The sequence below is a fragment of the Nerophis ophidion genome, linkage group LG20, assembly GCF_033978795.1.
Source record: "Nerophis ophidion isolate RoL-2023_Sa linkage group LG20, RoL_Noph_v1.0, whole genome shotgun sequence".
In the NCBI taxonomy this organism is placed as follows: Eukaryota; Metazoa; Chordata; class Actinopteri; order Syngnathiformes; family Syngnathidae; genus Nerophis; species Nerophis ophidion.
The window spans coordinates 16,154,297-16,166,305 of NC_084630.1; the positions used below are offsets into that span (position 1 = coordinate 16,154,297).

Consider the following 12,009-nt stretch of genomic DNA (forward strand, 5'->3'; position numbering starts at 1 on the left):
CAAGCGATGAGTGCACTGTGGTGCATGATGTCACGAAGATGACATTTCAAATGCACTTTTTGTACAAAACACCACTACAATAGTGTAAAACAAATAAAGTTCACTTTTGTGCATGATGTCACACAAGATATTTCCAATAACTATCAAATAAAAATTAGTTGCATAATAGAAAATCAAATTGTGTATGTCCTTCGCTATGTGGTAGGTTCATGCGGACGTTATCTCCTTCTGTTGTTGACTATTTTTTTCATACGGTGTTGATCTGGAAATGGTTGGTTCGGCATTTTGTTGGCGTGGCACCGGACGGAGATGTTGACATGCATAGTTTCAAGCACTCTTCATTCTCTAGAGGGTGACTTTTCAGATGATGCTACAAATTAGCAGTGCTGCTACTTTTTGTTGCAACACTTTTGCCGCATACTTGACATATTACGGTTATCTGTTCGACATCTTCCCGCTTGAAGCCAAACCACTGCCAGACGATGGACCCCGTGCAGTTTTTCTTGGGAATTAATTCTTCCTTTATTTATTACCATATTCCCACCTTCTTTCTCTCGTATTACCACTTGCTAATAATCTGCTAGCACCACAGCTAACGTTAGCCATGTCTCAACCTCTCTGCTCAGCGAGAGCTTATGTCGTTGCATGCGCGACAGTATGTGACGTATGTAAGAATGTGTGCTTGTTTTATCTCTCTGTGAGAAGGAGAGACAGAAAAGAGTGAGACATGCCTGCAGTGTAATGCTCGCAGCTAAAAGCAACTGCGGGAGAAAGTATACTCGAATATCACAATATAGTCATTTTCTATATCGCACAGAGACAAACCCTTGATATATTGAGTATATTCGATATATAGCTTAGCCCTATTTTGGAGCAACATACGTTGCCATCCAAGCAATGTTATCATGGACACCCCTGCTTATTTCAGCAAGACAATGCCAAGCCACATTATGCATGTGTTACAACAGCGTGGCTTCATAGTAAAAGAGTAAGGGTACTAGACTGTCTTGCCTGTAGTCTAGACCTGTCTCCCATTGAAAATGTGTAGCGCACTATGAAGCGTCAAATACCACAACAAAGACATCGGACTTTTGAACAACTTAAGCTGTACATCAAGCAAGAATGGGAAATAATTCCACCTAAAAAGCTTCATAAATTGGTCTCCCCAGTTCCCAAATGTTTACTGAGTGTTGTTAAAAGGAAAACCCATGTAACACAGTAGTAAAAATGCCTCTTTGACAACTTTTTTGCTACATATGGCTGCCATTAAACTCTTATGTAATGGTTATTTGCACACAAAAAAAATCTATTTTGTCAGTTTGAACATCAAATAACTTGTCTTTGCAGTCTATTCAATTGAATATAAGTTATGGTAAATGGGTTATACTTGTATAGCGCTTTTCTACCTTCAAAGTACTCAAAGCGCTTTGACACTATTTCCACATTCACCCATTCATAAACACATTCACACACTGATAAGTTGAAAAGGATTTGCACATCATTGTATTCTGTTTTTATTTATGATTTACACAACGTGCCAACTTGACTGGTTTTGGGTTTTGTAAAAATAGATTTTATTAGCGAGACGTTAATAGGGCTTTGACAAACTAAAAGACGGAGAACACATTAAAACATGTATTTGTTGTGACTATACTGTACGTACAGTATATGTACCATATTTGATTTTGTTGTGTTTGTGTACCTAATGTCCGTATTTGCTAAGCAAGTAAGAAAATTATCTCTGGTCATCCCTTTGGGACACAACATGGGTCCTGCTCATGATATATCATCAATGATATCAATAATTGTCTTCCACTGTCTCCTCAATCCACAGCGGAAATTTCCAAGCACAAAGGTCCTCCAGTGTTCACTCAGGAAGAGCGCTACAAGATGGTGGGTGCTATCAAGTGGGTGGATGAGATTGTGGAAGGAGCTCCCTACGTCACCACACTGGAGACCCTGGACAAGTTCAACTGTGACTTCTGCGTGCATGGTGGTCAGTTCTCAACCCTCACAATCCTCTGCCATGATGTTTTCACACGACGAGCATTTAACAGGATATTTGCTCGGGCAGATGACATCACGCTGACAGTGGATGGTAAGGACACGTACGAAGAGGTGAAGCGAATGGGACGCTATCGGGAATGTAAGCGCACTCAGGGAGTCTCCACCACAGACCTTGTAGGACGTATGCTCCTCATGACCAAATCACATCACAGCAACATGGTGAGGTACCTTCTAGAATTATAAATACTCTGTGTTAGGAGAAACAGCGTTACATAATAACAGCGTTACTATGTTTGCGGATGACTCGGCCCTGCTGGTATCCGGCAAGGACAAGTCACAGGTGGAACAAATCCTCAGTGCTGAACTCCTCTATATTTGCACCTGGCTCGCTGACAACAAGCTATCCATACACTTAGGTAAAACGGAATCCATCCTATTTGGGTCCCATATCAAACTTAAGAAGGTCAGTGACTTCACTATAAAAGTGGGTGACATTGTTATCACCAGGAAGGATGAGATCGCCTACCTAGGTTCCATTCTAGAGGCTAATCTTTCCTGTGATAAAATGGCAACCAAGGTGATCAAAAAGGTCAACCAAAGAACGAGATTCCTCTACAGAATCTCCTCTCTGGTCAACAAAAACACCTTGAGGATTCTAGCGGGAACTCTCATTCAACCCTTCTTCGATTACGCTTGCACCTCCTGGTACCCCAGCACCTCCAAAACCCTCAAATCTAGACTCCAAACATCCCAGAATAAGATAATCCGGTTACTTTTAGACCTCCACCCCAGATCACACCTCAATCCAACCCACTTCTCCAAAGTGGGCTGGCTCAGGGTGGAGGACAGAGTAAAACAACTTGCACTGAGCCTAGTCTATAAAATCCGCTACACCTCCTTGATACCGAAGTACATGTCAAACTACTTCCTTAACGTATGACCGCCATAACCACAACACCAGGGGGAGCTCCACAAACCACGTTAAACCCAGATTTTGATCTAACAAAGGTCTTAACTCATTCTCTTTCTATGCCACATCAATATGGAATGCACTCCCAACAGGTATAAAAGTAAGTGCATCTCTATATTCCTTCAAAACCGCTCTAAAACAACACCTCCAGGCAACTTCAACACTTTACTAATACCCTCCTCCATTCACATCCCATCTCCCCGGATTATAAACAACTCAAATGTACTTCTAATGTATATACTTGTTCTTATGCTATCTGAACTCACTATGTTCTCTGCTGGCTGTACATATCCTACTGTAAGACCTACACTGTTTCAATGTCCACATTTCTCTGTTGATGCAATTGTTGATGACTGAAGTTCTGATATCAACCAAAGCTCCTCATCCCACCCCCCCGGATTGTAAATAATGTAAATAATTCAATGTACATACCATGATGATTAACTTGTGTGATGACTGTATTATGTTGATAGTATATATTTGTACCATGAATTGATTAACGTGGACCCCGACTTAAACAAGTTGAAAAACGTATTCGGGTGTTACCATTTAGTGGTCAATTGTACGGAATATGTACTGTACTGTGCAATCTACTAATAAAAGTATCAATCAATCAAACGCTGCACTTTTTAAATTTTGTCTATTATTCACAATCCTTATGTGAAACAAGAACACCTTTCTTTTTTATGCATTTTAATTTGTAATGTACAAGGTGGCTAACAATGGAGGTAATAGAGTTTGTTTTAATCGGCATATACAGCGCTCAAAAAACAACCAAAAACATCCAACAGTGTGTTATATGATTATCTACATATAGTGTAATGTAGTCACAAGCACATTCATAATAACATAATGTTTTAAGCATACGGCGGTGCATTAACTTCACAGACGTATCACAATTTTCAACAGACGTTCGCTATTTTCTTCAACAACAACTACCACTAATCATGACAGACTTCCTAAGAGACAATGACTACTATGGGCCAAATGATGATCCAGAACAGTGTATTTTTGAGCCTGAAAATAGTATATAATGTTATGCTGAGGAATAAGCAGATCCATCAATTAGCACTATTGCTAAGTGCTAGACAAGAAATACAAACTACAAATATATTAAAACAATCACTCACCGTACATTGTCTGCTCTTACTAGGATGCTGACAGATGGGATGTCTATATATTCTGTTGTAGATCAAGAATTAATCATAATCCTCACGCAGGTAAAAAAAAAAAATGTTGGGCGCAAACAAGCGTCTTTCTCGTGACATCTGGGTCTAAGTTTAATGTCAAAATTGACCAACTTCTTAGTTTATGGCCACAACCTACTATAATACAGCTAAGACGCATGATTTATAATCTAGCACAAACTTTCACCAATTCAAAGGCGCCGCAGAAGCTCACCAGTTTAGTATGTCAATAGCAGCATAAGCTGGTTCCCTCTCTGTGATCATGGCGCCGTAGTTCCTCTGTGTTTTTTAGTAGTTCCTTAGCGATTTTGATAACAATATTGCTAAAACTTTGTGAATATGCAGATTACAACATGCAAATGCAATACTGTTGGTGTTTTTTAGATGACAGCTTAACAGGAAGTACACTTGCCAGGAGATGTTCTGAATAAAATACTCAGCGTTTTAATACGTTATTTAGCCATGGTAAAAAAAACATAATTGAATTTTGCCTATCTTTCACAATCCGTATAAGAGACATAAATACAACAGTTTTCTTTTTTTGCATTCTAATTTGTAATAATTAGCTAATTATAGGTGGCTAGCTATTACAGCTAATGGGAGCAATCCATTCTGCCTCTCAATCACTTTAAAATGCATCCAAAGCCCACCAACAAACAATACTTCATTCACGTTCGTTTGTATAATAACCAAGCTGTAGCAACATTGTTATTGTGAGAGCAAACATGGAGGAATTTATTTTTTACCTTAACCCTTATTCAGTCAGTGATCAATGCACACGTTAATACAAAAATGAGTGGGGAGACTACAACTGGTAACTCCATATGGCAAATTTCACTCCAAAATACAGCCCTAAAGAACTTTAAAAAAAAAAACTAGCAAAATTTTGTGAAAATAAATGAGACACATTAAAGTAAAATGTTTAAACAAGTTCCTGGATGACATTCTGACAATAAAATTACATTTGTATCCACCCATCCATTTTCTATCGCCTGTCCCTTTTGTGTACAAATATTGCGGTCTTCTCTTAAACACATTTTATTTATGCAAGCGAGCAATCACTTGTGAATAATCATGATTAATCCACATTTTAAAATGTGATTATTCTGATTTAAAAAAATATATAATTTGACAGCCCTTATTATTTGATGTTTTGTTTGTACACAGCTAGCTCGACAGCATATGTACTTTAGCAGCATGTTGTGCTGCGTGTATCATGATCAATTTAGTGAGTCACTCGGTGAACTGTTGTCTGTTTGGTCCAGGTGGCCGGGGACGCTTTTTCCGTTTTGTTTTGGTGAAACACCCCATTTATGTCAGCATTACATGGCTCCAATTTTCCGTCTGCTCCAATATTTCGCCCTGGGTTCGTGTTCGCTTCTCTGTATATTCGGTTTCAAAAATATAAGGTTGTGAATCCTCATTTGTCCAAAAATAGCTATCTTTGTCTCCATTAGCAAGTCTGCCATGTTTAGAACACACAAGGGTCTCTTTACAGAAGTCAGAAGTGTGTTGCTATTGAAAAGGAAATAATTGCGCTGAGGAAAGTAGTTCCGGTAATGCATATAATGACCAAAACCATTCAGTTGTGAAAATGGCACAAAAAGAGCATATGGAACTGGAAAGTTCCTAGTTCCTGTTATTTGTTAGATGTAATGTCATGCTGTCGTGCTGAATTTCCCCCAGGGATCAATAAATTATTTTCTATTCTATGCCTTTTCATAACAATAAAACAAAACAATATTTGCCGGTACACACCCTCCTCTTGTCGGAGAATAAATAGTTGTGGCTTTGGCATCAAAATCTCGACTAGAACTGACTAATCTAAATCAATGATCATGAACTGATAAAGCCTGCCCTGACGAAAGGCCAATGTCTCCAAATACAAACTGAACAATTAATTTGTGATCGATTGAATGTCCTTAGAAGATTTAAGTAACTGCTGGATTTCTTGTAATGTCTGCGTTTTTGCTCATGTTTTTAATGACTAAAAAAGTGACGAGATGATAATCCATGTGTTTTTGCAGGATAACCCAGATTACCAGCAGTATACAGACAATTTTGGCAAGGTGAGTAAAAAAGAATAGACTTTGAGTATGTGTTATTATTACAGTGTTACTCTTCTTGTTTTCTAGGGGCCTAAAGGACACAGTCCATGGACTGGTGTGTCTCAGTTCTTGCAGACGTCCCAGAAAATCATCCAGTTTGCCTCAGGAAAGGAGCCTCAGCCTGGGGACACCATCATCTACGTCGCCGGGGCATTTGACCTCTTCCGTATCCTAAGAAAAAATAGAAAAAAATGGGTTTCGTAATGTGTAAGACAGTAAAAACAATACCGTAATACAAATCTTAATTATAATCTGTATTTTTGCCACACCTGCTCCTTACCAAAAATCATTTTGCTATTATATTATTGCCTTGACTTGTGACTACTGGCAGACATCGGCCATGTTGACTTTTTATCAATGGTCTACAAGTTGGCAGAGAAACCATACGTCATTGTTGGTCTGCACTTTGATCAGGTATCTACAAACACAAAACCATTTTCTTACGTCAACAATGCTCAGTAACTGCTATAATTAATACAACTACGACCAAGTATCGACAAATATAAAACCATATAAGTATGTCAACATTACTCAGAGAGACTTTTTCTTTTCATGGTTGGGACTTTGATGGAACTCATTCTCCTCAGGAGGTCAACCGCTACAAGGGGAAAAACTACCCAATCATGAACGTCCATGAGAGGACTTTGAGCGTCTTGGCCTGTCGGGTAATTGCACAACTGCACACATGAAACACCTGACCTATTGAGATCCAAGTAACAAGTACTAAATTGTGTGTACTATTAGTGGGTGTGCTGTGGGCGATTTACTAAGACTGTGTGTCAAGTGACAGCACAGTGAGTGTACGTGTATTAGTTGTCCCTCTGTTCCAATCCGTATTTCATGACAATATATCTTTCTGGTGTATTGCACACAAAGACTAGACCTCACACACACTTGCACACAATGGATTCACCACACGGCGTGCGCAGCATTCTCTCGTACTGGCATCAGACCAAGTGGTTCTATGATGGACTGTTAATGTGTGGAATTATGGAGGGCTATTGTTGATACATACATATACATGTATATAAACATATATTATGCTTATTGTGGGTTATTGGGAATAATAACTACAAGATAGTACAAGATTGGTTTGAACACCTTTTACAGGTCATTGGTATGCTTAAGGGAAAGGCCTGGACTATTTAAGGGAGACTTTTTGTTCAGTCTGGGTAGGAGTATATAAGCTGCTTGATTTGATTGAGTTTCAGGCTGCAGAGGTTATTTGTCATTCCTGCATTTCATAAATAAATAATTTTTTTATATCCTTTATTTTTTTCACTTTCATTTGCTCTGTTTATATTATTGCAGTACTTGCACTGTTTTTTTTAATTTGGTGTAATATATCCAACGAGAGGCCTGCAACTGAGCCATCATTTGCAACACTTTTTTTAATAAACTCCCAACAGAACGCCATATTAGAAAAACACCAGCCCCTTAAATCAACCTGTATTTCAAAAATTGTTGCTGGATAATCGATAACTACCACACAGCTGTTACAGTGGTTCTTCAACTCACAGGTAATTTGAGATACACGGTGTCTTTAGGCTTTTTGTTATGTTTTAAGCTGCGAGCATCCATTGAGTTACGAGCATTTTTGCTCTCGGCGGAAGTAATATTTGTAATAGGTTTATGCTGTGTGAGCAATAAAGAGTTAATATATTGTTACACGTTTTTGTGCCTGCTTCATTTAAACAAAAAAAACAACATACGTTTTGAGTATACGTTTTGAGTACACATTTAACGTGCGCATTTGAGCCCTGCTCAGAGATAGACCGCCTGCTGCTCTCCAACTAACAGAACTAAGTTAGTGCAAAGGACGGGACGTTTAACACCGATTTGGAGAAATGAACCAACATGTCCGAAATGTAGCATTGTACAAACCCCGTTTCCATATGAGTCGGGAAATTGTGTTAGAAGTAAATATAAACGGAATAGAATGATTTGCAAATCATTTTCAACCCATATTCAATTGAATGCACTACAAAGACAACATATACAGTATGATGTTCAAACTGATAAAACATTTTTTTTTTTGCAAATAATCATTAACTTTAGAATTTGATGCCAGCAACATGTGACAAAAAAGTTGGGAAAGCTGGCGATAAATACTGATAAAGGTGAGGAATGCTCATCAAACACTTATATGGAACATCCCACAGGTGTGCAGGCTAATTGAGAACAGTTGGGTGCCATGATTGGGTATAAAAGCAGCTTCAATGAAATGCTAAGTAATTCACAAACAAGGATGGAGCGAGGGTCACCACTTTGTAAGCAAATTGTCGAACAGTTTTAGAACAACATTTCTCAACGAGTTATTGCAAGGAATTTAGAGAATTTACCATCTAGGATCCGTAAAATCATCAAAAAGTTCAGAGAATCCGGAGAAATCACTGCACGTTAGCAATGATATTACGGACCTTTGATCCCTCAGGCGGTACTGCATCAAAAACCGACATCCGTGTGTAAAGATATTCCTCCCAGATGGCAGAGCTTCTCACCCTATCTCTAAGGAAGAGCCCCACCACATGGCAGAGGAAACTCATTTCAGCCGCTTGTACCGGTGATCTTATGCTTTCGGTTATGACCCAAAGCTCATGACCATAGGTGAGGATGGGAACATAGATCGACCGGTAAATTGAGAGCTTTGCCTTCCGGCTCAGCTCCTTCTTCACCACAACGGATCGGTACAATGTCCGCATTACTGAAGACGCCGCACCGATCTGCCTGTCGATCTCACGATCCACTCTTCCCCTACTCGTGAAAAAGACTTCTAGGGACTTGAACTCCTCCACTTGGGGCAGGGTCTCCTCCCCAACCCAGAGATGGCACTCCACCCTTTTCCGGGCGAGAACCGTGGACTCGAACTTGGAGGTGCTGATTCACATTCCGGTCGCTTCACACTCTGCTGCGAACCGATCTAGTGAGAGCTAAAGATCCTGGCCAGATGAAGCCATCAGGACCACATCATCTGCAAAAAGCAGAGACCTAATCCCACGACCACCCAACCAGAACCCCTCAACGCCTTGACTGCGCCTGGAAATTGATTTCAATTAATTTCAAAGAATGGAGCTTTTAAGATACAATTGTTGTGAGGTACAAGCTTTTCCATGGAACGAATTATGCTCGTAAGTTGCGATACCACCTTACAGTTTTTATCACTGACAGTCTAAATATGTTTTGACACACACAAAAGATTTTTTGCCTCCATCATCTATCATCGCCTCCTTGTCATAAAAACCTCAGCCATTTGTGAGTAAATGTACTAATTTTCATGTACCTTTGACAATGAAAAACAAAAACCGCAAACACTTTCAGTTTTGATAATCACACTACGGACACTTAATGATTTCAGGTACATTTCCTCCCAGTCCTGCGTGTTCTGATAATCAGAATATTTTTTGCATACACATGAGAAACCCATTAAAATAAAATGGTCTAAGTTAACAGACAAATCCCTTGCACAGTAGCTTAGTTTGCATGCGTTTCAATACACACATTTTGTAGAATAGGCTTTCAGTGTCACAGTATTTCATTGTTACACAGTCGCATTGTCACAAACTCACATTGTTTTCTGGACATTTGTGGATCAGCAGTTTTTCAAGATGGTGTAGCCACTAACCAAGACTGATAAAGTATTGTTTCCAGAGTGCATCCCACAACTATTTCTAACTGCCTGTGTGAACAACTACGATTACATTTGTTTTTATTTAAAAAAAAGATCAAACAGGTGTTATGTAAACATAAAACAAACATCCTCTGAGCACAAAACTCTAAACTTAAATGAGGCAATTGCTGAAGGAATTGTCTCTAAATGCTCCATTGCTGCCAAACAGGCTGAATATTTTGAAGTTGGAACAGTTTGAATCAGATAAAAAATGTGGGAGTTGTGGAACTTTGAAGAATGTCCCATTGATTTCAATGGGAATTTCCCCAAAATTTGGGATTTTTGGAAAAAGCGGGAATTTTTTGAAAACGGTAAACATCTTGAAGGGTCTGAATGAGTAAATAGTTTGAGTTCGAATTTTTCATATCGGTCGAGAAATGGTATTACAAAATTCCTGTAATATCGGGAAAACCCGGAATTTTTCCATTTCAAAAAACAACTTAATTGTTGTCCTGATTAAGAGGAATGTTTTGACGGTGGAACGGTTGAAATGTGTGAGGAGTAGTCGCCGGAAGAAATAGTGGAAATAGGGCTTTGGAAAACCAGAAATTCTGGTAAGATCTTGGAATTCTTTTATTTGGGGAAAAGTTAGTAAAAATTTCGAGGATAGTGGAAATGTGTTGAAGGTGGAATGGTTTGCATCAGTTGAAAAATGTGGAAATGGAAGTTTGAAAAATGGACAATTCATTTTAAATGGGGAAAAATGTCCTGGAAAACCAGGAATTCTGGGAAATCTGAGTTTTTGGAATTTTGTCAAGGGAATCGGGTGAAGAGTCTGAAGTTGGAACAGTTTGAGATCGGGTGAAAAATGTGGAAGGCAGGAGAAATTGTCCTTGTTCTCTGTAACAGAACAGTAAACAAATAATATACCATAGTAAGCAAACAAATACATATATAATCTGTCTCAATAAAAACAAATGTAAAGGCTTCAAGATGTTCATCATAATTCTTGTTCTGTGTACTTTGTGAACACTTGTAGTTTGAACAGTCTAAAACAATCATATTGGTGCTTTGATTTCTTTGCTTAATCCATTCCATAATTTAAGCCACATACATCCGGTTTTAAGTGTTGTATGAGCATACACATGTTTTATATGAGATTTTCTTCCAAGGTTATATTCCTCTTTTGTTAAGAATTGTTGTGCATTCTTTGGTATGGTACATGTATGCTACAAGTGTAGCCAGTGTGCACATCCGATATTGCTCACATGTGGTGCACTGAATGCTCACTGAATGACAAATTAGTGACCAATGTTGCCTAACAGCCTATCCCAGCTGACTCTGAGTGAGAGGCAGGGTACACCCCAGATTGGTCACCAGCCAGACAGGGCACATATCCACAAACAAGCATTCATACTTAGACAATTTAGTCTCCAATGATGCTAACATGCATATTCTTAGAATGTGGGAGGAAGCCAGAGTACAGGAGATAACCATCAATATTGAACTATATTATTCTATGATATTTTGAATGTATATATGTGATGTTTGTTTGAAAGTGCAGTATGTGACTGACATACAGCATCTCCTGTGTGCAGTATGTGTCAGAAGTGGTGATTGGTGCTCCTTATGCTGTGACCAAAGACCTGCTGGATCACTTCAAGGTGACAATCCTTCATTTTACTTACATTATTGAAAAGTGTTTGTTGTGTAGACGTGGACTTGATCCTTCAAGCGGGCACATGGATTGTTACATTACCTGGGAGTATTTTATTGTTTACATTTCTAACTTTCAATTTATAATGACATTTCATTCAGTTGTGTTATTAATCTTTAAAAAAAAGAAAAAACGTGGAAATAGTTGTATAGCAGTTTTATAATTTTTATTTTATGCTAAGGTTTGTTTCTTTCTTGTGAATCTTTGTGCAGGTAGACATGGTTTGTCACGGCATGACGAAAGTGTTTCCTGACAAAGATGGATCAGACCCCTATGCTGTGAGTACTCACATTTCAATGCTTTGACGTTATTAAATGTTGTCATCCAAAGAGTTACATTTATGTTGTGCTTTAGTCACCTAAATAATATCATAGGAAAGTATAATAAGTGTAAATTCAAGTTGAATTGTTTAT

General features: G+C 38.6%; 1 protein-coding gene across 5 annotated transcripts in view; it reads left to right on the top strand.

The window, feature by feature from the left end:
* The window catches only part of pcyt2 (phosphate cytidylyltransferase 2, ethanolamine), a 67,714-nt gene that overhangs the window by 16,900 nt on the left and 38,805 nt on the right, over window positions 1-12,009 (top strand). For all 5 annotated transcript variants that reach the window (XR_009803106.1, XR_009803107.1, XR_009803105.1 and 2 more), the window contains exons 3-10: window positions 1,835-1,996; window positions 2,075-2,226; window positions 6,192-6,233; window positions 6,300-6,438; window positions 6,604-6,686; window positions 6,860-6,937; window positions 11,478-11,543; window positions 11,809-11,874. Coding sequence is in view for 2 of the 5 variants with exons in the window: in XM_061880596.1 (XP_061736580.1) it covers window positions 1,835-1,996; window positions 2,075-2,226; window positions 6,192-6,233; window positions 6,300-6,438; window positions 6,604-6,686; window positions 6,860-6,937; window positions 11,478-11,543; window positions 11,809-11,874 (788 nt within the window). In the remaining 3 variants the exon portion in view is untranslated. The remainder of the gene's footprint in view (window positions 1-1,834; window positions 1,997-2,074; window positions 2,227-6,191; window positions 6,234-6,299; window positions 6,439-6,603; window positions 6,687-6,859; window positions 6,938-11,477; window positions 11,544-11,808; window positions 11,875-12,009) is intronic.